Raw genomic sequence first — 27779 nt, 5'->3', positions numbered from 1 at the left:
AAATGCAAATAATTTGTGAACACACTTCTGTTCAAACGGATTTATAAGCAACGTAACCTAAACGTGATGCACGTCACATTGGCCAACTCTTCACACGTGTGTCGTCACCCTGTCTGCCCCACGTTCGTGCGCAGCATGATGTGTTAGAACTTGCCTGAAATGCTGAAATGCGAGGGCAGCAGGACCACCTGCAGAGGATACCGTGTTTCCCGGTGCGTGGACGGGAATAGGGACAGGATCGAACGCGTCGCGTGCCTGGGGGAAATCCCAGGCGTGAGGCCGATCGTTGGTTCGCAGCCTTGTTTTTGTCCCACCGTGGCCCCGCCCCCCGCCGGAACAGGCCCCGCCCCCACGCGCACTTTAGCCGCGCGGAACTTGCCCGTAGGCGCAGTTTGGCGCTTTGAGCCAGAGGTCCCGCTGACCTTGTGGGTTGCTTTTCGCCCTCGCCTTTCTGGTGGGACTTTTTTTTTTTTTTTTCCCCTTCTTCTTCTTCTTCTTGAGTTCTTTTCCTTTCCCCCGTGGCCAGCTGGCGCCTACTTAGTTTCTCGCTTTGCTCGTGGTAGCTGACCGGCTTTGATTATGCCTCCTTCGTTCAACCAAAATGGACAGTAAATTAAACTAAGTTTATTTTTCGTAGAAATGCGAAATTTAATAGCAGTTTCACTGGTGTGTTTTCAATTTTTTTTTATGGAGCGTTTTCTGTTTTTTTTCTTAACTTAAGATGTACCCGTCGCTTTGTCTGTAAATGCGGTTTGTGTCCTTTCGCAAAACAGATGAAAGTATGTGATCGAGAAACACACTGGCAGTGGAATGCCGAAAGCAGCTGATGAGCAGTAAGACACACACACACACACACACTGCAATCTCCCAGATGACCGTAAAACATCTCCCCCCCGCGAACGCGAAGCAGGAAGAAAACAACGCAGTAAAAGTTGCTTCTCGCTCGAAAGCGCCGCGCGGCTCCGCCTCTTTCTTTCCTTTTTTTTTTTCTTCCCTCCCCCCCCTATTAACCGCGATCCGTCCTGGACGCGCAGCCTTCGCGTCGGGACGGTGCGCGCGAACCTCTCTGTGTGCGGACAGCATGACGGGCTCGCGCTCCGTGCAGTGTCTCGCGCTGCTGCTGCTCACGGCTGTGCTCCTGCAGACGGTCGCGGTCGCCGTGACCTTTATATATTTCAACAGCGTTTTGACCACGGTAAGGGACGGCCGCGTTTGCGCGCTTTTTTTTCGGATGTTTGAAGGTTCACGCGCTCTAGCTGGAGTCGCGTGGCAAGCGGCAGATGGCACGTAACGATCGCGCACCACGCGCTTTGGCGGCACTGCCAGCGGAGCTCGCTCGGTATCGCGCGCAGCGAGCGAGCGAGCGAGCGGGCGGGCGGACGCGCGCGCGCTGCGCTGCGCTGATTTCGGCCCGAGCTTTTGCGCCGTTTCCTGCCGCTCGCTTACTTTTGACGGTGTGGCAGAGAAGCCCGACTCAGTCTTAGTTCGTCCCTTTCGCCACCACAACTGGGGCCAAAGTGTGTGAAAAGAGTCCGCACAGTGTCCGCAACGGCCAACAAGAGGGATTTAAGTTAAGTATCTGTAGGGGGGCGAGACACACACGTGACGTCGTAGTGCTCAGTGTTCGTAGCTCAGTGTTCGTAGCTCAGGAGAAAGTTGCAGTTTGTTTTCAGTCTCCAGGAGGCCCCCCTCTCTCAACAGCCTTGTATCCTTAAATGTGCGGTAGCGACACAAGAATCTTTATTGTAAGAATATTAAGTATTAACGAATTAAACTTTCAAAGCATAGTGTGTAGTTTTAGGGCAGGAGGAACGGAGAACGATCCTCAAGAAGTAGCTGTCCGGGCAGCCTCCCAGCGGGCTTATCTGGTAAGTTTTCAGAGAAACAGGAGCGCGAGACCAAAACGAGGCCTTCCGTGTGCTTCTACTAACTGACCCTTACTTAGTTGTTCCATTACGCTCTATGAAAATGACCCGAAATTGGTGGAGTTTCAACTTGTGAGGACTGGAGCGAGCAGAACCGGCGGCAGTCGTCCCGTCGGCGGGCGCCCGCGCTCACCTTCGCCTTTGCCCGCCGCGATCGTACGTGCGGAGCTCGTTTTCCGGGACGGTCGGTCGCGGGTTCTCCGAGAAGCTCAGTGTCACGTCCTCCTCGCTGCAGATGAAGGAGACCTTCTCCCGCAGCAGCATCGCGTGTCTGATGCGCTCCAACTTGAGGACAGTCAAGGGTCTGGATGGGAGCGTGCAGGACGCGCAGGACACGCAGGACGGGAAGGACGACCCCTGCTGGCAGGTCACGCAGCAGTTGCACTTCCTCGTCGAGAAGGTACGTTTCTCCACCAGGATACAAGTGCGGGCGAATGGCGAGGAGAAGACGGGAGAAAAGAGAAAAGGTCGCTGCTTTCCACGTCTGCTTCGTCACCGCTTTTACTTTGCTCCCCACAGACGACGTCCACTCGCCACAAGAAGGAAATAACTTCTGCAGTAAAAGGTACATTCCTGCCACGGGTCATTTTTCTGTGAGCCATTTAGCCTGGGATGAGCATCAAAAAACAGACCCGGGTAGCAAAGACTAGAGACTAGTTTTAGACTGCGGCCTGATGCCAACTTAATTTCTGCCCAGTGGTCCACTTCTAGCCACCGACCATTGATAACCATTAATGTTACTGTTACAGATTTGCATTTACATTTATTTATTTGGCAGACGCTTTTCTCCAAAGCGACTTCCAGTGAACTCTATGTAGTGTTATGAGCCCACACACCTTATTCACCGCGGTGACTTACGCTGCTAGATACACTACTTACAGATGAAGTCGCTCGGGTTCTGCCATCCTTGGCGAGGGATCGGGATCCTCCGAGTCGTCCTGAAATTGCAGCTCACGTTACGGGCACTTCCATGACTGAAACGGACCACGTGGAAGAGAGTGAGTTTGAAGTCGTCACCAGATCAGCAGTTTTGGAAAAATCATGTTCCGTTCTTTTTCCTTTTCTTTCTTCTCATAGGGAACATTGTCAAGAACAAAATATAATCTATCCCACCCCTTTAAAAAAAAAAAAAAAAAAAAAAAAGATGCAAAGGGTTTTTTTTAGTACATTATGCATAGAACCATTGCCAAAAAGTCATTTATTGCTGCTGATGGTACAAAAATGTGCAAACTAATTGAGGTAACAGGATGTAACTGATGTGAATAGTGCCACGTGTTTATTAAAGCCTTTGTTAATGTCTACTTATTACATTTTGTGTGTTCCTAGAAGGCTTTTTCTAATCTTCCAAGAACCTAGGGAAACGTGTTATAAAGCAAGCGAGGTGCTTAATTTGAACTTGAGTGCCGGGGAGAGTTACGAAACGCACGTTGTAAAAATGCCAGTATGGATCTTACGTTTTAGGCCTGTCTGCAAGGAAGGTCCCGGGCCAGAAGATCCTGTCTTGGGAGAAAGAGAGGGGTCTGGCCTTCCTCCGGAATGTGCAGATGAGCGATGGTGAGCTGGAGGTGCCCAAAGCTGGCCTCTACTACATCTACTCCCAGACCTACTTCAGGGTCTCAGGTGTGCTGGAGGATGATGATGATGGGGATGAGGTTGAGGATGTGGCTGAGAACCAGAACAGAGGCAAGCAGATGCTGCAGTACATCTACAAAAAGGTGACATCGTACCCAGTGCCCATCCTACTCATGAAGAATGCCCGGACCACGTGCTGGGCCCGCAACGCGGAGTACGGCCTCTACTCCATCTACCAGGCCGGGGTGTTCCAGCTGGGCGCCGGTGACCGCATTTTTGTGTCAGTCAGTGACGTGAGCACCCTGGGCATGGATGAGAAGTCCAGCTTCTTCGGTGCCTTCCTGCTCACCTAGCAGGAGGATGAGGATACGAGGGATACGGGCTCACTGATCTCTTCTTCCAGAACGCTGTGACATACCTTGGGGGTGAGACAAAGTTGAGAAGCACGGTCACAGAGGTTAACGGTGAGCGGTGGAGGTTGCAGCATCTTCATTAATCCCCTGTGGAATAGCTTCCTGCTTCAGATAATACTTGTTTGTCACTCTGGAAAATGACTTACGGGCAGAGCACCTGCGTTCATAGATTGGCCCCTGGAGTAAGCCCCCCCACCGGGAAGGGAAGGGCTCAAACGCTGCACCTGCACAGACTTTGGGCTGCCAGAACTCAGTGGCAGAAGCTACAGAACATTTGAAAACAGAGAATGATTCAGTGCAGCAGTGGATTTGAGTCCCTACCTTTGACTGTGCTTCAACGTGGATCCAGAACGCTTTGCAGCAGCGCCGCTATCCGTCCGCGTCCAACAGCCGACGTGTTCTTTATACACTAACAAAACCTTAACAGTATTATCCTTGTCTCCTTTGCCTTCAGTCTTCAAGAAAAGTGCACCTGCTAGCACCTTTGGACAAGTTTGCTGCGGTGCCTCTGACTGCTGAGATGTACCATGATTGGACAGTGCCACCCAGTGGAAAAACTGTCTAAAGGAAAACTGTTCTGTGTGGCACCACCTAGTCAGGAAGGAAAGTAAAGCACAGTAAAAAGCACAGTACAGCGGAGGCTGAGTAACATCACAAGCTAAAGAGAAAAGACCACACACATACAAGTGGGGCAGCTGGTAGTGTAGTGGTTAGGGTTGCTGCCTTTGGTTCCCCAGGCTGCAGGTTCAATTCCCACTTCTGGCTGTAGTACCCTTGAGCAAGGTACTTACCCTGAATTGCTCCAGTAAAAGTTACCCAGCTGTGTAAATGGGTAAATAATTGTAACCTTAACATTGTACATAATTTTGGAGAAAAGCATCACCTAACTGAATAAATGTGAACTATCCATTTCTGCATATCCTGCCCATAATTACAAAGATCCCAAAATATTATTTCCTGTTAATGAGCTAGGGCAAGCTATCACTGTGAGAGGGTTCAACCACTTTTACTGCATTTTCACCACCAAAGGACAACTTGCATGAGACACTATAGAGTATGATGTACAGCTGGGCATGACTGTGAATTGCATCACAATACAGAATGATTATATTTTTATACTTAGATGTCAAAATAAAGATGAATTCAACAAACCAATGTGACAGGAGTTGACTCTTCCTTGGGTTACAGGACTTTGGTTCTGGTTCGAGTGTGAAGAGGCACAAATTATGGGTCTGTCATTGCACATGTGCAGTCAGTATCATTGTTTCAGGCCATTTGCTAAGATTTAATCTAAGTCACCTGCAATTGCACCGGTGAGCTATTCAGAGAATTACTGAGTTATCAGTATCAAACCCAAAACATTACGTTTACTTTCCAAACCCTATACAATCGACTTTTTTGTCAATTTGCTTGGCAGACAACCATTAATAGACGTGTGAGTTATTGTCACCGCTTCCCACCCAGCCGCGTTCCTCCCTGGTACCACAGGCCAAACCAGTGCTTTTTGTCAGCATCACCTGTGACGGGGATCCGCTCAAGTTTCTGCTTTTTCCACCACTTTAGTTACAAACTGAGTACAGCTGAGAGGTCAGAGTCCAAAGTGCTGCTCCCAGGAAAAGTCCACAAGACCACATTACCATGTGTAGTTCTCGGGAAGACACGAGGTGTTCCGGCAGACTGGGAATACATTGCTATTTTTCCCCATTTAAAATAACGACAAATAGTCTTTCAGGTTCAGGATCGGCAGTTTCACTATTTGCACCGTTTTCAGGAAGATACGAATTTAGCAAATATCGGGATTACGGTAGTATAGTTAAATCCGAGTCCACTGGGAAAACCGCAAACCATCAATTTTTTTGCGAGTTATTTAGAGTGCAAAAGTGATTTCGAGTGAGGCTTCCGGTCTCCATTCTGTTCATACAAACAAGTGCTGTGGGAAGAGCACAACTCTGAGACGCACTGACAGTAAGGCCCTGCTGAGGAGCTGAATAATGTAGGACTGCAGCGTGTGGAACGAACACTGGAGATCCTGAGGGAAGTGATGCAAAGCTGCTGAAATACAGCCCCTCCGCCACCCCCGCTTACAGCCGTCGAGGTTCGAAAAGGACAGACCCGTTGCGCCTCTGCGGAACAGAGCAGAGCAGAGCAACATTTTAGGAGAGAAGACGGGAAGAGGTCATGTTTTCCTCCAAGAGGAGAACGTATCCCCGGCTATCCGTGTGCAACACACACCAGCTCCAACTCCTGCAGCTCTCAACAGGAAATGTGAATTTTTACAACTCTTTAAAGGATATGATGCTGACCAGATTCGAGGATGAAACCTTCCAAACTCCACCTCTCTCAGCCAGTGTGGGGTACAACGCTCATGTACAGCTGGGTTCGCTCAGCGGCATCGTAGCAACCAATCACGTGGGAGATCAATGTGGAATGCAGCCCACTGTATTTACCGGAAAAAACACACAGTTTGTTACACACCGGCTCCCCGCCACCCGGCCCTTAGATGGCACGAGCGGTGCTAATTAACGCTCCGGGTACCACGCTCTTGCAGTATTCATGGTGGAAAATGCAGGTGTGCAACATACCGGGCACTAATGTAGGCTGCGGGTTGTCTTGGCATCAGCGTGCGAGCGTTGTTGGGAAAGCAGGGCCCATAACTGCTTTCTTCATTCCTCACCATTTATTCTTTTTTTCTAACCTCCTTGTGCAGAGCCCTGCTCTGGCTTATGTCATTGCGGTGCAAAACCAAAACAATTTCAGAGAAAGCAGACCAGGTCCGATCATTGCGTGGCGCGGTACAGAGCAGGCGGAGGGGGAAAAAGTGAACGACGACGACAAAGTTCTGTTTTTTCCAATTTTTGTGGAAATGTTACAGTTATATTACAGATTCCTTTTCAAATGCCCGTGGGACAAAAATACACTGATTTTTCCGTGTGTTTTGAGACAGCAGAAACAGCACAAACAGGACAGAAACATACCAAACTTTGCCCACCTTGCAAACATTGAGAAGACCCTTAAGGCCCTAGACAGACGGTAATCTATGTTAGATGACATCCAATAAATACTGCAAATGTCAAGTAAATTTGAAAAATATACCATAAAACATTCTTACATGGAATTAGGTAAGTGTGTACAAAAAAATATAAATACAACAAGCCCCTACTGATGGTGCAGGTACCATTGCTGGAGTCGGCCTCTGTCTTGTCCTACTACACCTGAAACGTTCCTTCAGTTACGCACATAACATGACCCACAAGAACGAGGTCGAATTTCTCTTGCCACAATTTCATGAAATATAAATCGCTTGCAGTATTTATTTGTAAAAACAAAAAAAAAAAAACAAAAAAAAACAAAACAAAAAAAAAAAAAAAACCAGCAACATCTCTCCTCCCTTTCAATAAAACCACAGCAGTGTCTAAGACAAGTGATTTATATGCATGTAATCTGGCAATCACTGATTCACTCAGAGTTGATACTTGAACAGAATCATAGCTGCCTTGGTGCGGTGTCTCCGATTCCTCTTCCATGGCCTCGCCCCTCCTGCCCGCCCCCCTCCCAACACACAAACAAAAGCGGGTGGCGCCAGGTAGGGCAGGTGAGCACTGGTGAAGGAGGAGCTCAGCAGTCAAACCTCATGTCCAGACTCTCCTCCAAAGTTTTGTCCTCATGCGAGCTGGCGGCCAGGAAGGAGGCGACGGGAGACCCTGCCGTTACGTTGAGCGCGACGCCGCCACTGGTGCCAGCACTGCGCACGGCGATGCTGGTCACGTTGATGCCCAGAGTGAGTCGCGTCTGCTCAAGGGCCTTCTCTGGAACGGCGAAGGCTTCCAACTTCTTCTCACCATTGGCCATGTACGAGTTTTGGCAGCCACGGCAGATGCAGTCCAGGCAGGCTTTGCGGTTCGAATAGCAGGGGCACCTCTGGCCACGGCACGTAAGAACACTTGGGTTTTGGGTCGCCCTGCCGCATTTGCAACCTTTCTTCTCCTGGGTCTTTTTGTACACCACTTTGGTGGGGCTCCCAGACATCAAGTTACCATTGCTGCTATTGCTGGCCAGGTGATCCTTTGTCTTCTCCTTGGTCTTAGGGAGCCCTTGCTTGGCCTTGGCATATGCTTTCCTGGGCAGGTGCTCAGGACCCTTCTTGTTACCTTTTACAGACACCAACAGCGTCTTGCCAACCTTGGGTGCCCCGCCGTTGGGAACCGTAGCCAACGGCAGCACCGATGCGACTTTGGGCTCCCTTTTGACCGCCACGGCAGCCGCCGCCGTCACCACCGCAGCAGCAAGAGGAGAGCCCTGAATTATGGTAGAAATAGGGAGGGGCTGGACCTTCTCGCTATCGCTCTCTGACCGAGACCGCTTGCGACTGAGACGGGCTGCCTGGGGCACAGTGGTTGAAGAGGACACCCCCGGGGGCAGCTGGCAAGAGGCATCCGCGGAAGGCCCGTTGAGCTTCCCATACATCTCTGAACCAGGCCGTGGTGCACTGGAGCAGTTCTTGACACCGGGGACTGGCTCGGGCTCTGGTTCCAGGGTCCGGAGCACCTCCTCAACACTCAGCATAAGGGGGTCGCTGCTGTGCTTAATGTCCTCTCCAAAGCCACAGATGTCGATGCCTTCAGCACACAGTTCTTCCCCAGCCACAGCCTTGCAGGCAGACAGCGTGTGGCCGAAGCTCTCGGGCCTGGTGCTGGTGGGGACAGACTCATTGCTGTCAGGGGCATAGGCGCGCCCCCCCTGCGTGGAAGGGAGGCTTACCGTCAGCTCGTCCACGCCAGTTAGCCCATTGCAGCCAGGCAGCCCATTGACGCTTGAGCGGGGGCTCGCGGGCGAGGGCATAAAAGACTCATCCGGGGCCTCTAACTGAGGCCCGCTGGGCTCCTCGGAAGAGGGTGCAGCTGGGGAGGACTGAGGCAGGTTCAGCAACAGGGAAAGGTGGGAATCCTCAGGGTCACCCTCACCTAGCGATAAACCTTCACTCAGTATTGCCAAGATGTCTGGGGAGCCTCTGGCCATGTCAGGGATGTGCTGAGCCAGCGGCGACTCCACGATGTACTCACATAGCTTCCTGAAGCAGCCCACTAGGATGCTCAGCTGTTTGTTCTCCTCAAACTGCTTGTAGTCCTTACACCAGCTGCATGACGGTTTCATCATCATCTTCTGGCCTTTACAGCCCTTGCAGACATAGTGCTGACAAGAAGAGTTGGTTGGAGCTATTGGCTCTTGCAGCAGATTCCCTAGAAGGGACAAGGAAAGTTAATCAGCCAATTGCTCCACATCAACTGGAGACAAATCTGGTTGATAAAGGTGCCACGAGACACATTCAGTTAAAAATACACGGCCCAGGCATTAATTTAAAATATTTCTATCGCGCTAACGGAAGGAAGGGCTACGGTCTCGATGGACATCGACGCAGTCAGAGGCATCGACCGACACGGCCCGCTGTTCCGCAAAGCTTCCTTGACAACAACGGTTGATACGGAGTGTGCGTCCACTTTGAGACACAAGCTTGACCAGGAAACCACCCTGCCCCCCCCGCCAGACACACACAGTGACACCAGGTGCGGAGGAACCTGCTGCTCCTGTCCACCTGTACTACGTAGTGAGGACTTCCACCCGCACAAAGGCCGCGTTGCGTTCCTGGGTATCTCCGGAGGGCAGCGCACACCGCTCGGGGATCGAGGTCCCATCCACCCCGCACAACGAATCGGCCGTGTCCAAACTCCTCCACCACCACCACCACCACCCCTCCTCTCTGGGTTCTCCAGGGTGACTGGCGTTGGTGCGTCTTGTGACACATTGATCACGGGGGGGTACAGGGCTGCAGCAGGGAGCCACACAAGGGGGGAAACGAGAGTGAGAGGAACTCACCACATACGAGGCAGGAGAGCGACTGCCGGAAGAAGGGCAGCAGTTTGCAGAGCTCAGCCACCGACTGCGGCTCGAGCGGGTCACTCTGCAGCACCGAGCGGCACGCGGACACATAGAGGGCGGTGGCGTTCACCGGGTTCATGGCCGCGGCGGCGGCGGCGCGCACCTCTGGCCCGCGCGAGCCACGCGTCCAGTCCTCAGTTCGGGCCGAGGGGCGATCGTCCGGGCACTTCCAGGACCGCGGCTCCGAGGGAGGGCGCGCTCAGCATGGGTGGCGACTTTCCACGAGTGCCGCGGGTAACTGTAGTTATGGAAACACAAACAGACGCTATCGCTCGGGTGCGCGCGCCGCGCGCACACAGAGCCAGTCGGGTGTCGGGTCGCGAGCAGCAGTCCGTGTCAGCGCGCGCCCCTCTCCCACGGCACGAAATGTGACCGAATGGTCATTTTCCGGTTAATTTAAATAAAAAGAAAAACGAAACACCGCATGGATTTACTCCCGCTTTAGAAAAGTGGGACGGGAATCATCATCATGTGTAAAAGAGTCGTCAAAGTTGAGCGCTTCCAGTTCCTCCGCCGTATCCAGTCGGCAGCGAGCGAGGATATGAACCCAACGAGCCCGCTGCTCACTGCTCACACAGCCAGGAGGATCGGGATCCCAGCCCCGGCGGCTCTTTCTTTCTTTCTCTCTCTCTCTCTCTGTCTGATCTTTCTCTCCTCCTCGTCCTCCTCCTCCGCGGCGTCAGGGTTCGCTTTCGGGCCGCAGCCCGCCGCTCATCCCCAGGCTGCAGAGGCGCTGCGACGCATCCACGCAGTCACGGGGAATCCGGCCGAGCGGCGCCCTGTCTCCGTTTCCCGTGCGCGTCTCTCATGGCCCCCCTTCCGTCGTTCCGTTCGCGGTGCGGAGAAGAAGGAGGCGCAGGCCGCGGCGGCCCCCAGTGGACGCGAAGCAGGAAGTGTGGGCGCGCGCCGTCGCGGGGCCCAGTCTCACGGCAGCGGAGACGGCGCTCCGGAGAAATGAACTTGGCGGGCCACAGGCACGGCAGAGCGCGGCACGGCACAGCACTCGCCCTAGGGGCCACGGCTCCTGCAGCACTGGCTCCGGGACACGATCGGCAACAAAAACAGGCCGCGCTCGCTTCCCTCCCTCGCCTTTGCTTTGCGTTGCGTTGCGTTTATCTTTCCGCTTCACCTCCGTTACGTCAGACTTTGCATGGCGAGGTGGCCATGGGAACGTCGAATGTTTATCTTTCTTCGGCTCTCTTGAAATTAAAAATAGATCCTTGGGAGTCTAATATCCAGTTCCGGCACAACAGTCGACTCCAACGAGCTATGGAGATTTCTCCCCTCCCTTTTCTTCTTCGAACAGCACTGGGGAGGGGGCGCTGCAGTTCACATCTCGCGAGAGTTCAAACAAAGTCCCGCGAGAACTCGACTTCCTTAGTTACATAAGGTTTTTCCAAAACGCCAGTGTTTACACAGGTTTTTTTTTTTTTTTTGGGAGAGGGGGACTCATTCTACTTTTTAAGAACTTCAGCATCAAAATAAACAACCGTACACATTTACAACAGTAATGGGTAACATTGTAAACAAACGTGTACAACTATACAATCAATGAATGTAATGTTCTTTTTTTGTCAGGATGAGGATTTTCATTCCAAAAAAGCTTCCTGTTTTCTCATTCTTGTATGTTTCTTATTATTACACAACAGTTTTCAGTCAGTGGGGTAAAATTAGGTTTACCGTTTTTGTTTGCAATATGATTTGTACCCGAGATTATACACAGATTTCTTTTATACCACATATTATTGTGGCTAATATGTTAGACTTAAAGAAAAGAAAAAAAATTTATCTGTGAAATTCACATTTACTTTCAGGAATCTTGATAATAAATTTTCCATTTTGCACCAGAACATATTGCTGTAAGCATGGATAACTAAAGAAAACCACTTTGGCTTTATCACGGACAATGTTTCTTATGTACAGTCCATACAGTGTTACCAGCACATTTTGAACACCGCTGTGACTTCAATGACCTCAAAAAGGCATTACAGTTCTTGTCACAAATGTGAATATTGTCTGAATATGAGTAGTTATGTGTACTATGTATATATACTATACTATACTATGTATATTACAAAGACTTCCTAATATAAGGTGGTTGAGCCCTTAAGGAACAGCGTCCAAAACAACAGAAAACTGTTTACTCTCTGCTCACTCAAGGACTCGCTTTGCCCATGATCTCTTATTTTTACGTAAGGTTTAAATGTTCATGAACTTTGAGATCATACCTGTTGAACAACAGATACACCTTCATGCAGCTACTCCTGTAATTTAATGTAAATGTTTATATATATATATATAATATATATATATTATTAGGAAGGTGATTAGGAATCGTCAATATTCGAAAAAAGTTTTATACAGCTACTTTCATGATGTACATTGGTTCGTATGGCGGAAAGAAACTAACTACTTTAGAATCACGTGTCAAGTCTCTTTCTGTTAATGTAATGAATACATAGTATTTTCTGTGAGATGTAGGTGGGTTTGGAGAAAAGTGTCCAATAAATGAATACATGTAAATGTATGTAAATGTAATGTTTAGCTGTTCCAGAGGTGCCCTACTTGTGAAGGAATTCAGAGTAACCAAACAATTAGCCCTTGTCTCCCAAATACAGTACTCTAGGTCATAGTGCTGGAGATTTTTGTATACAATACGCAATTAATTCCAAAACCACCGAAGATGAGACTGCAAACATTGAAAGAACATATCTATATGCTATTTTAAAATTGGTCACAAAGATGGAGACGTTTCATTTTGTATTGTAGCGACTGACCTTTTTGGGGAGAATGTTGATATAAAGTGTAGTTTGCACAATGCACAATTTATGAGAACGCAAGGCAATAGAGGGATAAATGGAAATGTTGTTCATTCGGCTTGAGAAACCCAAACAAAGACAGGTACTCTGCTCACACCATCACTCACAGTCCCTTCTATGGTTCAACTCATGCGAATAACATGTAGCTATTTGTTGTTCATAGTAACTTCAGTACCAAACTCCTACCCCTAGGGGCAGCCTTGAGTAGCATGGATGGTACAGGGTCACAAGGTCAACACTACTTGTGAATAGCAAATTCACAAAGTTTAGGATGTTCAGAAACAGATGCACTTTTCAAGAGCTTTTTAGGCAGACAAACAGTTTTACTGGTGACATTTTATTTTTGAACATACAACTCTGTTAAAAAGTTTCTCAAAAAATCATCTTTGACAGGAAGGATTTATGGTTTGGGGAATTTTTATAGACTTTGGCAGCATCAGGATGATCTCAGTCATCAATGTGATGAGCAAAGTTCAGGAGTCCAGCTCATACATGAAGGGTCTTCAGTATCCAGTTCAAATTCTTCCTCTGAATAATAAAATATTTTTCCATGTGATGCTGCAAATGACAACTGTCATAGCAAGCGGCCCTTTAGCTCTGCTGTAAACACGTTCTTTTGTTCTGTAGTTTCTTCCCTTGTGTGTCTCTCAAATTTAGTTTTTTACTAAACAAAACTTTAATCCTTTTCAGAACATCTGCATTCCAAATTCCTGTATTGAAACAAAGGAAACATTGGTTAGCTGGTTCTCAATCCAGTTTTTCTACAGTCCTCACCTTCAGTCTCTTTCGAAGCGTTTCAATGGTCATTAGTTTCAGAAAATAATTTTTCTGATGTATTCAGTGTCATGTAGTTTTTTCATGTTGGAAATCATTTAGAGATTTTACACCAAAGAGATAAAGTAAATGGAAGTATCTACATTTATTCATTTAGCTGATGCTTTTATTCAAAGCTACTTATAACATTATGCTACTTTACAACTATTTACCCCTTTATACAGCTGGGTAATTTTATTCAAGCAGCTTAGGGTAAGTACCTTGCTCAAGGGTACTACAGCTGGAGATTGAATCTATGACCTTTGGGTCCAAAGACAGCAGCTCTAACCACTACGCTACCAGTTGTCTACCAAACAAAATAATCGGAATCCTTTTTACTCACCGAATCATCCTCCATGATGACTTGCAGAATCAAAGAAATCTGGTCTCAACTCTGTCCTCACGTGTGTTTTTTGGCGGAGGCTAAAAAACATTGCTCATGAATACAGTGTCAACAGGTGTGATTCTTGCTTGTAGGTAGTTGTTTGAAATTTAAAACAGAGAGAAATAGACAAAGACACCGAGTAGCCCTTTTCAGACAAACAGCTCCATAGTTATGCATTTTTTTCAGACATCAGTAGACAAGATACTTTGCAGTGCTTAAACTAGAACGTAAACAGCTGTATCCACACGCAGAACGACACGAGGCATTTCTTCGATAAGAGCAGGCGAGACTCAGCCTTACCAGATCGATGACCACGGTGTCCTGAAACTCCTCATTCATGTGCTCCAACTGGCCCCGGGAAGACATCATCACATCTTCTAAGATGGGCTCCGCATCATCCTCCACGAGCCCCCGACTGGAAGAGAAGACAGTACGGCCATTGGTTGCATCTCTTTGTTTGACACTGCTGTCTGGGTAAACGACAGTATCTGCATAGAAACGGCGAACTTCAAGGCTACTTATGAAGGAAAGAGTAAACGGCACTATTGCGCTCGGTCAGTAAGTCTTGTCAAAGCTGTCTGACTAATTTCCAGCTCCAATCCCAAAGGAAAATTACTACTCCACCCCCCCCAATCTGCTTGTACTTCCACAACCTGCTTTACTCTGCCACTACTCTGTTAATACTTTGAGGTGACTCTGGACAGCCTGACCAACTCAATTCTGTACTGTGATACAGTGTCTGATTCTGCCCACAGTCCAGCAGTACTTATACAGACTGTGTAACTCCACCCTGGCCTTCATGTTGTTCATCGCTGGACGTTCCTCTCTGTTTACTTCCTCCAGCTTCTGCTGCCCCAACCAGGACATCTGCATCTGATGGCTGGAGACACACAGAAAGGAGGCAAACACATGGAAAGCTGTATTTTATTATTATATTAGTAATGCTACTTGCAGTAGGTGCCACTCTTCTAGCCGAGCAATGTGTCACTTGTGGATGTAGTCCGGTTCGGAGCCAGGCTCAGAGTCTTGGTTGGCCGCGTGCTGGACCGCTCGACGCGACTGCTCCTGGAGAATGACGGAGCTCGGCTGTGGACTCCGCAGTGTTCCTGGTGTCTGAAGGGAGTCACTGCACATCATCCATGAGCCCTCCAAGTCGTCCTCTGGAGCTGAGGAGCAGCAGATGACAGCAGACACGTTTGGTGAATGCAGACCCCTGGGTTAGGGTATCTGCAACAACCAGTGCAGTAAACCTCGCTACTGCTGCTACAAATCACAATATGAATGATTGTCAACAGAGCAGCAGGGTGGTGCGATGGGCAGCGCTCTCTCCCTGCCTGGGCTCTTCAGTTGTACATTGGAATTCAGCTCAGTTTATGTGGAATCTCCAGTTCTCCTTGCATTCATGGGTTTTCCTCTACTTGCTCCTGTTTCCTCTCACAGTTGGAAGACACATATTTCAGGTGTACTGGTGACTAAGTCGCCGGTAATGCATGAATGTGTCAGTGACTCTGTGGTTCCTGTGCAATGGACTGGCATTATGTCCGCAGTGCAGCCTTCCTAACCCTAAGCCTAGCCTCCCATGCTTTCGGAATAGGCTCCTGACCACCACAGTCCTGCCTAAAGAGAAGTGGTAATCTACTGTGAGCGACAGCGAGTGGTTATCAGTAAGATTTGTATGTACGCAGGGGTACTGAACCCGCAGCGCATCAGCTAGCCCAGCGCTGACCCTTCCCTCACCCTCAATTCTCCTTTTGTGCAGAGGCGGACGGTCTTTCTTTCCCCGCACAGAGCCAGCTTTGCTGCTGCTGCTGCTGCTGCCACCGCTAGTGACGGATAGGCGGTCCTCATCGCCGCCAGCGAGTGGTGACTTGCGGCAGGAGATGAGGGGCAGCCATACATCCTCCCGCCGCTCCATCATCTGTAGGAATGGCTAGAGGAGCCAGGAGGAAGAAGAGGTCAGACATGTAAATATGCAGATGCGTGCACTTGCTAAAGATTCACTAACACAAGAACACTGTGTTTCCCAGCACACATGTCCATATACTCTCTTGCTGTAACAGCATACATGCATACGCGACACGTGTGACCCCACACATCGCATTAAATCCTCAGCAGCACCACCTGCATCGAAATCCGAAATCATCGGGAACCAGCCAGGCTGCAGCACTTACGCTGTCTTCTTAACCTGGCAAAGGAGCTTTGAAGAGAATTCACTGAGAACTTCCAGGAATGCAAGATTAAGAGGAGGGAACTCCTGACCCTTCGGGTTTGAATACACACACACACACACACTGTAGCGTCCGGACGGGAGTCCGACACGGACGCGCGTTGCTATTACGTCCAAACACAGACGAAATAAATAATGACTTCACGTGCAGTGTGAGGTTAGAAGTGTACTGTGAGTATTGTAAGACACTCGGTGGAAGTGAAACAGGAAACACGAGACCAGGAAACACACACGGTGTTGGAACTACGGTGAACAGTGAAACGCTAATCTGTGAGTATGACCGCAACCCTGAGACGTGACGAAATACCGGACAGGAACGATGGACCAGGACTGAAGAACAAGAGGCAGGAACTGACGGGACGGGCACTCGGGACTGGAACGTGCACACCTAGGAAACAGACTGAGGGAACAAGAGACTACCAATCGCCAAGGAAGCACAAGAGAACTGCTGATTATGAATCCGCAAGTAGTTCTGCTCCGCTGGCTCCTTTTATACCTCCATGTCCTACGAGACTGTGAGGTGATAGGTAAGCGTTAACTAGCGGCACTGAGTGGCGCCGCCTCTGACCAGGAGGGGCAGTGACCCCGTGGGATGTGACAGTACCCCCCCCTCCAGGGGCGGCTCCAGCCGCAGAACGCCGGCAGGTAGGCGGTCGCCCCCGCCGTCGCGGAGCAGGCCGATCTGGATGAGACTCATGGAAGTCCTCAATAAGAGCTGGGTCCAATATGTCCCGTGCTGGTACCCAAGACTGCTCCTCCGGCCCATAGCCCTCCCAGTCGACCAGATAGTACAGCGTACCCCGTCTTCGTTTGGAGTCCAGGAGGGCCCTGACGGAGTAGGCAGGAGAACCATCCACATCCAACGGTGGAGGTGGAGAGACTGCTGGGCTCTGCAGGGCGGAAACACAATGGGGCTTGAGGCGCGAAACATGAAACGTGGGACAGATACGATAATGTGAGGGCAACTGAAGGCGGTAAGAAACCGGGTTGATCCTCTTCAGGATCTTGAATGGGCCGATGAAACGGGGGGCAAGCTTCCTCGAGGGCAAATGTAGTTTGAGATCCTGGGTGGACAACCATACTCTCTGCCCTGGTTGGTACAATACAGTCCTACGCCTTTTGTCGGCCTTCTCCTTTTGGCTGGACACCACCTCCTGGAGACGGACATGTGCGGATTCCCACACCGACTCACTCCTCTTGTACCAGTCGTCCACAGCTGGCAACCCACTGGTCTCCATCGTCCACGGGAACAGCGGAGGCTGGTAACCGAGCACACACTGGAAAGGAGTTAAGTTTGTGGACGAATGGACCAGGGAGTTCTGGGCGTACTCTGCCCAGGGGAGGTATCTGCTCCAATCCGCTTGATTCTGAGCACAGTAACTCCGCAGGTAACGTCCAACCTCCTGGTTGAGGCGTTCCACTTGCCCATTAGACTGTGGATGATAACCAGAGGAGAGGCTGACTGAGACTCCTAAGCGGGCAAAGAAGGCCTTCCAGACCCTTGAGGTGAACTGGGGTCCCCTGTCCGAGACGACATCCTCTGGCAGGCCATACAGCCGGAAGACATGTTGGAACAGCAGTTCCGCGGTCTCCAGGGCTGTGGGCAGACCTTTCAGAGGAATCAGTCAACAGGCCTTGGAAAAGCGATCTATGACGACCAATATGGTGGTGTTTCCATCAGAACACGGAAGATCAGTAAGGAAGTCCACCGCTATATGGGACCATGGACGGTTGGGAATCGGGAGTGGTTCTAAAAGCCCTGCTGGCAGCTGCCGTGGGACTTTGGCCTGGGCACATGTGGTGCAGGCAAGGACGAAGTCTCGTACGTCCTGTTTCATGGATGGCCACCAGAAGCGTTCAGAGAGAAGCTTCAAGGTTCGGTTGACCCCTGGGTGTCCTGTACTTGGACCATCATGGGCCCAGTGTAGGAGCTCGGACCGAACAGTGGACGGGACGTATTCTTTGTCTTGGGGCTGCTCGTTGGGACCGGGTTCTTGACGTTGGGCTGCTTGGATATCGTCCAATAAAGCCCAACGGATAGGAGCCACAAACTGCGTCGGGGACAAGATGGTGTCTGGTGGGGAGAGCTGAGGCGATACCTCGAACAAGCGGGACAGGGCATCGGCCTTGCCGTTCTTGGAGCCAGGACGATAGGTCACCGTGAAACGGAACCTGGTGAAGAACATGGCCCACCGCGCCTGTCTGGAATTGAGCCTCTTTGCCTTCTGCAGATACTCCAGGTTCCGGTGATCAGTTAACACTAAGAATGGGTGCGTAGCCCCCTCTAACCAATGTCTCCACTCTTCCAAGGCCATCTTTATGGCTAAGAGTTCCCTGTTTCCTACATCATAATTCTTTTCAGTAGGCGACATCTTGTGTGAAAAATACGCACATGGATAGAGCTTCAGGGGACTTCCCTGGCGCTGTGAGAGCACTGCCCCTACCCCGGCCTCAGAAGCATCAACTTCCACAATAAAGGGCAGTTTGGGATCAGGGTGCTTCAGGATTGGGGCAGAAGTAAAACGCTTCTTTAGGTCTTCAAAGGCCTGACTAGCCTCAGGAGTCCAGGTCAGGCGCCTAGGGGCTCCTTTTAACAGAGCAGTCAACGGGGCTGCAACGGAACTGAAGTTCCTTATGAAGCGCTTGTAGAAATTCGCAAAACCTAGGAAGCGTTGCAGGTCCTTTACTGTCTTTGGCTGGGGCCATGACAGAACTGCCGAGACCTTTTGTGGATCCATCGTGACCCCGTTGGGTGTTAGGATGTACCCCAGGAAATCCACAGAGTGCACATGGAACTGGCACTTCTCCCCTTTCACGTACAGCTTATGTGCTGCCAGCTTTTGCAACACCTCCCTGACATGTCCAATATGCTCCTCACGGGACCGAGAAAAGATCAGAATATCATCCAGATACACTAATACTGAGCGATTAATTAGCTCTCTGAGTACTTCATTAACAAAAGCCTGGAATACGGAAGGTGCATTCGCCAGGCCAAAAGGCATGACCAGATACTCATAATGGCCGAGGGCGGTGCTAAAAGCGGTCTTCCACTCATCCCCTTCCCTAACGCGAATCAGGTTATATGCGCTCCTAAGGTCCAGTTTCGTAAAGATGGTAGCACCGGAAACCTGTTCAAGGGCCGACCTGATAAGAGGCAAGGGGTGCGGGTACTTCACAGTAATGGCATTTAGCCCCCGATAATCAATACACGGGCGCAAACCCCCGTCCTTTTTCTCAACAAAGAAAAAGCCAGCGGAAGCTGGAGAGGTAGACGGCCGGATGAGTCCGGCTTCTAGTGCCTCCGTTATATAAGCCTCCATTGCCTGATGTTCAGGTTGAGAAAGAGGGTATACCCGCCCCCTAGGGGGTGTAGTGCCAGAAAAAAGATCTATAGCACAATCCCAAGGTCTATGAGGAGGCAGTTCTGCAGCCTTGTGTTTGCTAAACACCGCCACTAGATCTGCATACTCCCTTGGAATCTGCAGGGGCAGATCTGCATTAGGGCTCTCTATGGATGTGGAGTTACAAGACGTCTCCAGGTGTTTGGGACACTGCTTTCCCCAAGACAGCAGTTTCCCCTCACTCCAAGAGATAATAGGGTCATGGGCGGATAACCATGGATATCCCAAAATAATGGGGTGATCAGGGGACTTAATCAGATAGAACCATATCTGTTCCTTATGGAGTGGCCCTACCTGCATAGTAACGGGCTCTGTGCGCTGCTCTACACGCCCCGACCCGATTGGAGCGCCATCAATAGCTTTAATAGCCAGGGGTTTGGAGCATCGGGCACAGGGCAAGCCCCAAGACGCGGCAATATCATGATCCATGAAATTCCCTGCAGCGCCACTGTCTACCATAACTTTTGTCTGCTGCCGCTGGAAACCCCAGGATACTGTAACTGGTAATGTCAACAGGGAGGTATGGAGAGATACATCACTCACCAGTAAGTCGGTCCGTTGGGATCCACGGGGTGGCCGCACTGGACAGGAAACCTGAACGTGATCCGCAGCTCCACAGTAAAAGCACAAGCGTTGCAGAAAATGGCGCCTCCTTTCCTCCTCTGTCAAACGCCCGTTACTGAGTCGTATTATTCCCTGCCTGACGCACTGTTCTTCGAGCCCTGCACAGCTGACAAGGTTGCGTGCTTTAGCCGGCTCACTGTCCACAGGGCTGTAGGGCACCTGCTGCCCTGGCGGCATCGGGGTCCGGCTGGACCCGGAGTTGCTCCGGTAATCCGGCGAGAACTCCTGAGAGAGTGGTCTTGACAATCGGTGGCTGGATGTCTTCTCCACTGGAGACCAGGAACGCACCTGAAAACTCTTGGTGCTGGGGAAGAACTGTCTCTCTGTCTTTCTGTCTGGGCTAGAGGGTGACTCAGGAGAGTAGGGCCCTGGGAACAGAGAGGCTGGACTGGAGATTGAGTATTCTCTGTAATTCTGGTTCTCATCTCTGCTACCTTGCAAAGCCTCCTGGAAGCGAACGGACAGCTGCTCAGTAGCGCTGATCCCATTGGTCTGCACAGGGCTCGTGGGCTCCGCGCGAGGACCCGAGGGAGCACCAAGACGATCAAAAAGACATGTCTGCCAATCATAATGCGTTTGTGAACTGGTCAGATCGGCGCCATGCCCACCGTGACTGAGGAGTCGTGTCAACCGCTCCAATTGATCTGTGATGCGGCTAGCGGCGTTTGTGCAAACCAGGAGTTGTTCTTGGTTCGCCTCTGTCAGATCCGCCAGTTCACGCCATTCTGCTGAAGTCATATTAGCGGGCGGATTCTTCTGTAGCGTCCGGACGGGAGTCCGACACGGACGCGCGTTGCTATTACGTCCAAACACAGACGAAATAAATAATGACTTCACGTGCAGTGTGAGGTTAGAAGTGTACTGTGAGTATTGTAAGACACTCGGTGGAAGTGAAACAGGAAACACGAGACCAGGAAACACACACGGTGTTGGAACTACGGTGAACAGTGAAACGCTAATCTGTGAGTATGACCGCAACCCTGAGACGTGACGAAATACCGGACAGGAACGATGGACCAGGACTGAAGAACAAGAGGCAGGAACTGACGGGACGGGCACTCGGGACTGGAATGTGCACACCTAGGAAACAGACTGAGGGAACAAGAGACTACCAATCGCCAAGGAAGCACAAGAGAACTGCTGATTATGAATCCGCAAGTAGTTCTGCTCCGCTGGCTCCTTTTATACCTCCATGTCCTACGAGACTGTGAGGTGATAGGTAAGCGTTAACTAGCGGCATTGAGTGGCGCCGTCTCTGACCAGGAGGGGCAGTGACCCCGTGGGATGTGACACACACACACATTTTCTGAACCGCTAGTCCCATACAGGGTCGCGGGGAACCGGAGGCTACCCGGCAACACAGGGCGCAAGGCCAAAGGAGGAGGGGACACACCCAGGACGGGACGCCAGTCCATCGCAAGGCACCCCAAGCGGGACTCGAACCCCAGACCCACTGGAGAGCAGGACCCGGTCCAACCCACTGTATGAAGGGTAAATAACTGTAAGAAGCTTAATGTGAACAGTGTGAGAGAAAATCATTTAATTTATTTAATTTAGTTAAATAATAATGAAACAGAGAATTAGAGAGCACAGGAGGACATGCCTATTGAGTGAGTGCGTGCGTGCGTGTAATGCCTGGAGGCTGGGGCCGTTCACCTGCTCCTTCACTGGTGTGTTGACGTTCGATAAACACTGCCGACAGACGGCCAAGAAGGACTTGACCAACCTCCTCAGTGCAATGAGGTCATCCTGCAAGCAAGGGAAATGGGGGAAGCGAAACGTATGTTTCAACACAGCAAAGATGCCGAATGGATAAATGCAACATGAAAAGATGTAAAAAGCAGGAGCGGAACGGCCATAACTTACGTTCACTGGGGATCTCTCACTTATCCTGACCAGCTGCCAGACAATGGAGTCGTGCGACCAGCGCAGGGCCCGGACGGCAATCCGAGCGCAGACGGACGCCGGACACCTCGGTCGGGGTTCGAGGTTTCAGCCGTAACGTGACTTGTGCGGTTCTTGAGAAATTACGCGCAAGTGCTGGAGCTCTGCTTGTGAACCGTCGCACTTTAGAACGCCCCGGGGAAGGACCGTTGCGCCGCACCCGCTCTGGCATGGAGCCCTGCTCTATCCCAGCCTTCAAGAGCCTGTCGCAGCTGCCGAACAGGTCCCGCCTGGTCGGGCCACGTGCGCTGAGAAAGGACGAGAGACCAGAACAGGGAAACAAGCGCAAACACGAACGACAAAGAGCTCGAAACACTTCGGCAAACACAGCGAACAGCTGCGCTTGCGTCCAGAATGAGGATTCGAAAGCGTCGCTCACAGCACAACATCCTACGGCCCGAAAACAAGCGCGACCGCATGTGTTAAGAGCGTGTGGCGAAACATACGCAGAGTTCGCGGTGAGGAGCCCCGTCTCCCCAAAGCGGGAACCCCTTCGCAGAGCCCTTCCCGTCTAGCGGCACTCACCTGCAGAACGGCCCCGAGCCTCTTGAGAGCTGTAAATGTCATCGTCTTCCGCCTCTTCATCCCGCACACAGGACAAGACACGTGTTTCAGAGGTAACTGAGGCCGCCTTTGTCTTTTAAACCGACACCTTTTAAAGCTGCCCGACACGCGGCCCGTGGCCCACGCACTTCCTGCAGAGTGGCCAAAGCGTTCCACAAGTTCGTCTAGCAGCCGTCCCCGTGCCACGCCCGCACGGTTCACGATGGCGTAGTCCTCGTTGCGCCGGATGCTGCATGTCTTACTGCAGGCTTCCAACGCCTCCGTGTCGTGTGCTTCTCCACCACAAACCGGGTCTGTTTCGGCAGGGCGTGCCGCAGGTGCTGCGGGGCCGTGCAAGAAGCGGAGAGGTAAGCGGCCGAGACAGGTTAACACGACGCCGTTGGCAGGTGCGGAAGACAAATGTTCTGACGCAGACGCGTCCAAAAAGAGTTAACGGCAAAAAGCGGCGAGACGGGGAGAGGGAGTGCAGTGTGCTTGAGACGGGCGACGATCGGAGCGGAGGCTCGGGCGTTTAGACTTGCATTTATGCGCTGGGGACAACTCTGCTAATAAATGTAAAGATGGTGCAAAGTGACAAACTCGGCGTACATAAAAGCGCACGTGAAATGAGAGAGAGCGCTTTAGACACAGACACCACTGACAAAGCACAGCTGTTTGTTCGCTCCCAAGCGCTACTTTAGCAGCTGCCCATACAAATGAGAGTGAGATGGGAAACATGAGGATAATCGGGAAAGACAAGATAACCTTCTCCATCCTCGCTGCACTGCACACCTCCATCCAGGTCAAAGTGCCGGGGAATGTGCGGAAGGTTGGCCAGAGGAACAAAGAGAAGTGGCTTCGCAGACTTGAAGGACCGAGCACACATCTGCAAAGACAAGCTCACGTTGTGCAAAACCTGTGTCGAAACACTGCACCGGAGCGGACACGTCGACGAGATCCAGAAGAGAGAAGGTGACCGAGAGCAGCAGAGAGCTCCAGATGTGTCGCACGTGTGTACAGCTGTGTACGGGAGGCTAAGAACACGGTACCTTGGAAAGCAGCACAGGGAGAGCCACGATGAAGTGTTCCGTCAGCTTTTGTGCTCATCGGTCTGGGTCCTCCTTTCTTCGGCAGCGAGGACCTGACAGCGGAGCGGAGGAGACACCGTTATACTCACATGCGCGTCGTTCCAAAGAGAGCTGTGCGCTGTGAGGTTATCACATTACTTCCTTTGGATATAGTATGCTTCACCGCTCTAGCTGATCCCCACCTACTACATCTCTGTCCCGCTAGCGCACCCTCTCCCTCGTGTCGTCCTCACTGATAGTGGAAAGCCAGTAAGGACTGACTCCAGTCTCTGCTTCTCCCAGCACATTGTGGCTACAAGGCAGTCCTGCAGGAACATCCTCCTCAGCATCCGTCAGAACCACCGGCATCAGCGACTCTGAATTTCTGCTTACGGCCAATAAGACGGCGAAAGGACTTTTACCCCGATTCTTTCAGAACCTCAGGCTGCCTGCTCGTTCCCCTCACAAGGTGCCCAAAATCCAAAGCTCGTTGTTTCTCAGCCGATGCGGTGAAATTAACTCTCTCTCTGCCCGTCAAATCTGCTGATTCCTTCCCAGTACTCAGGAAGGGGCTCAACACCTATTTCTTCGCTACTCATTTCCCTCAACCTAAGTTGGTCCCTCGCTACCCGCGGCTTTTTATCCACCTCTTCTCCTGGACCACGTATGTGAATGGATGCATCGCGCAAGTTCTCAACAAGCTCTGCTTCAATAAAATGTGTGTGCGCAGCTGAGCTTGCCGTCCGTTGCTGGACGCACTTGTACCTCTCTGGGCTGTACGTTACTCTGAAGAAGAGCACCTGCAAAGTGTGCAAAAGCGAAGGTACGCGGATATTCCGACAGAGCCCCGAGAAACGTGACTTGCTTCACGCAGGTGGGCGTACGTGTATGAAGAGGTGATGCCCTACAGGCGGAGCGCACGCGGTCGGAGCACAGCTCACACTCTCAGAGTACAGAGCACAAGGCAGCGTGATCTCAAAGATAGCCTTTTTCCAGTTCCCCTGCCCACTGGAGGGTGTGCTGCAAACCATGAGCTCAAGCAGCGCGCTCTCCTGATGCTCCAGCAGCGCTGCGTCCATGGCGGGAGGGACAGGTGGACGATCACAGAGACAGATAGAGAGGCAGACAGCTGTTTACAAGGAGGTAAAGAGTGAGGTGAAGAAGACAGCGAGTGAACCCGCATCACTAGCCCCCCCCGCGCCGACACCTCCTCGAGCAGCAGCTCCGTCACACACTCCCAGCCTTTGAGCAGCACCTGGGAGCTCCCCCACAGCTGTCCACAAGGTAGGCTGCGTAATCGTGGAGCTGGAGGAGCGAGAGGTCAGTGTGAGCGGCGGGATGTGCGACAGGCCACGGCACACGTTCAAGTCAATTGGATATCTCGATCGCGCACACAAACGCACATCGAATGCTCAGTCGCACCTCACTTTCCAGGAAAAAGAGCAGCAGCACTCGGAGGAGGTTTCCATTGGAGCTGCTTCTGCCCCTCCGCTTGGATAGCGCCTCCTCCACCTGGGGGTCGCGAGGCTGAACGGCCTGGAGATGCAACGAGTTTTAATGAAGAGACTTTCTGCAAAGTACAACACTAATAACCCGAAAGACGTGAACCCGTCCACACCTTCAAGTACGACGCCGCCTGAGTTGATGTCTTCATTACGAAATTCAGTATGTCAAGTGATGGAGGAACTCCCCTGCGGCGACTGCTACGGGTCGGCGGGCAGAACACACGAGGTGGTGCGCATTCTCACAGCCTTCGTTTCACAAGGCACCTTCGCTGCCTTCCCCTGGAGATGGAAACGATGACGTACACAAGGTAACGAAAACGAGGGAGATCCGGGATTGACCAAAACGTGAGAGCGGAGCAACTCAAAGCGCACATAGAGGTGTGAGTACACAGGTCAGGGGTCAGAGGTCACACTCCTCGATAATGGCACTCACTGCAGGAGCAGGTCACCAGGCGGATAGCCTCCACGGCCACGTCATACTCTTTGTCCAGCGTCACGGACACAATGCGGTCCTGGGGGAAGCCACGTGTAAAACACGCCAACGGCACCTCCTGCAAGCGTGTGTGTCTCAAACACGCTGTGAGCTGCAATCCATAATGAAAGAAAGCCTTTATAAGGATTGACCAAAAACAAACAGCTGAACGCAACGCAATGAACACACTTGTACACTGATCCACTGATGCAATGGACCTGCACATAGAGAGCAGGAGGAAGGATGTATGAGAAGTGCACCGTGTCCCTTAAAGCGGGTGGTGAAGAGGTCCGGCTGGGGTTACAGCTCCCGGTTCGAATAGAGGTTCTGCAGGGCCTTTAGGCATTTCCGCCGCACCTCTTCTAGCTGGGAAGGAAGAACGCCACGACAAGTGTTTTCGCCACACGAATTTCTACATTTTCCTCCAGCAAAGTCCTGGACGAGTGCCGTTCATTTTTTAATCCAACAATACTTGTACTTGAGCTCGTTTCTGGCTACCCTGCCACGTCTGCAAATACACCGAGTGACTCTCACCCTGTCGTGCAACGTCCAGCCCTCATGCTTCAGGTAGCTGTCATTCGGAAAGGCGTCACCGTACATCTTCGTCCAAACTCCAATCTCCTGGATGCAGATGGGCCGGATTTCGGCGATGGCGTCTCTGCAGGGGGTGAGGGGCGCAGCCGTTGAGAATCTGCCACAAAACCCAAGGGTAGCACTGCTCGTGTTACAGCGGGACACCGAGATACACACCTGGAGCGGTGCGCAAAGATGTCCTTGAAGATGGAGTTCATCACGTTCTCAATTTTCATCCTGATTCTCCTGGAGCCGTAGAAGGAAACAAAGAGGAAGCGCCAGGGCCTGTGGGTCACTGTGACCTGGAGCCTGAGACTCACTTGGAAGTTTGAAATCCCAGTCTGTGCTGCACATAAAAAAACCAAAGCAAAGGGCAACGACACTTACGCTATCCTGCACGAGGCACAGAAGACCCTCGGTAACGGATGCTGCTCGAGGACGGCAGGAACCGAAAAGAGGAAATGTGACTGGAAGCATCACCTCCTTCCTTTTCTGCAGCAGCAGCTCCAACTTCTCGTTAGCCCTCTTGCCGACGGTCTTGTTGAGCGCCGCCTCATACTGCCGCTGCGTGGTGTCCTGGTGGATGCTCAGGTTGAGCGCCACGTTCACCAGCGCTGTCATCAGCTTCATTGCTGTGCCACATAACGGAGCCATCCTCATATTTTAGAAGATGCTGGACAAGCGCAGCGACGCAAGGTTTTACCCGCCAGGGTGCTGGTGTGCCTGAAGGCTCGCACCTGGGAGTTGGACAGGCCAGTCAGGAATGAGACGACCGTGTCCATCATGTACTCGTCGTAGATGATGCTGTACCGACACTGTCTGATGAGCACACCGATAAACTCGCAGAAGTTGTAGCGAAATTTCTTCCGCTGTGACCCTGGCACGGTGAGCGGGTAGTCACCGCTATCCCAAAGACATGAGCAGGGAAAAAAATGTGCGTAAAAGGTTAACGCTAAAATTGTGTCAACGCTTTAAAGAAAATGTGTGCCATTTCAAAATGAACTCCTGAGCTTTTCATCTACGTTCGGAATCCTAAGTACTAAACATAAGGCATGGTGTTAAAGGAAGAATGGAAAACCTGGATAGGCAACAAATGAAGTGAACTTAAAAAAGCTAAATCCTCAATGAGGCACAAAAGAGAAAAGCAGAGCGTTGTGACAACCTCGTCAAATTCTTCTGTCATCTTCCTAACAATCTCTGCATCCTGCATGTTCCGGAACATCTCGATTCTTGCAGTGCCTGCAGTAGGGGGTACACAAAGACATAATGGCAACGCATACTAATGGACCTCGGGGAACTGCATAGGGCTCCGGGATGTGGACCAACACTTTTTATTTTGGAGCAGGAAAGGGCAAATCAGTAACTGATCACTAAGAAACACATTACATTTATTTATTTATCAGACACTTTTCTCCAAAGCAACTTCCAATGAACTCTGTGTAGTGTTATGAGCCCACACACCTTATTCACCGCGGTGACTTACACTGCTAGATACACTACTCACACCGGGTCACTCATCCATACATCAGTGGAACACACACACACACACACACACACACACA

At 51.1% G+C, this 27779-nt stretch overlaps 2 protein-coding genes, 1 long non-coding RNA gene and 1 pseudogene across 6 annotated transcripts; 1 reads left to right on the top strand and 3 right to left on the bottom strand.

Moving 5' to 3' along the window:
- Positions 1–4642, top strand: LOC108927788 (tumor necrosis factor ligand superfamily member 10-like). Of its 3 annotated transcripts, none has more exons than XM_018741340.2 (5): positions 1–1195; positions 2161–2325; positions 2445–2490; positions 2807–2923; positions 3387–4642. In XM_018741340.2, exons 1-5 carry the CDS (start codon positions 827–829, stop codon positions 3848–3850), a joined length of 1161 nt encoding a protein of 386 aa, XP_018596856.2. In that variant the 5' UTR covers positions 1–826; the 3' UTR covers positions 3851–4642. The 3 variants fall into 3 exon arrangements, with proteins under 3 accessions (XP_018596856.2, XP_018596855.2, XP_029102159.1); XM_018741339.2 differs by having other exon boundaries at positions 2792–2923; XM_029246326.1 differs by lacking the exon at positions 1–1195 and adding an exon at positions 1636–1868 and having other exon boundaries at positions 2792–2923.
- A 2108-nt stretch (positions 4643–6750) lies between these two features.
- LOC108927659 (E3 ubiquitin-protein ligase MSL2-like) lies at positions 6751–11640 on the bottom strand. Of its 2 annotated transcripts, XM_018741075.2 has the most exons (3): positions 9782–11640; positions 8971–9147; positions 6751–8871 (listed from the first exon to the last, which is right to left on the bottom strand). In XM_018741075.2, exons 1-3 carry the CDS (start codon positions 9921–9923, stop codon positions 7526–7528), a joined length of 1665 nt encoding a protein of 554 aa, XP_018596591.1. In that variant the 5' UTR covers positions 9924–11640; the 3' UTR covers positions 6751–7525. The 2 variants fall into 2 exon arrangements, with proteins under 2 accessions (XP_018596591.1, XP_018596590.1); XM_018741074.2 differs by having other exon boundaries at positions 6751–9147.
- A 1331-nt stretch (positions 11641–12971) lies between these two features.
- On the bottom strand, positions 12972–26778 carry LOC108927591 (cohesin subunit SA-1-like; annotated as a pseudogene).
- On the bottom strand, positions 22434–25808 carry LOC108927652 (uncharacterized). The gene is made up of 6 exons (XR_003797131.1): positions 25606–25808; positions 25286–25451; positions 25090–25203; positions 23650–23741; positions 23366–23486; positions 22434–22941 (listed from the first exon to the last, which is right to left on the bottom strand). It is a non-coding gene; the product is annotated as an uncharacterized LOC108927652 (long non-coding RNA).
- Positions 26779–27779: the final 1001 nt, after the last annotated feature.

The sequence above is a fragment of the Scleropages formosus genome, chromosome 19 (assembly GCF_900964775.1).
Source record: "Scleropages formosus chromosome 19, fSclFor1.1, whole genome shotgun sequence".
Lineage (NCBI taxonomy): Eukaryota > Metazoa > Chordata > Actinopteri > Osteoglossiformes > Osteoglossidae > Scleropages > Scleropages formosus.
The sequence above is the reverse complement of the archived record's forward strand: the minus strand, read 5'-3'. Positions and strand labels throughout refer to the sequence as shown.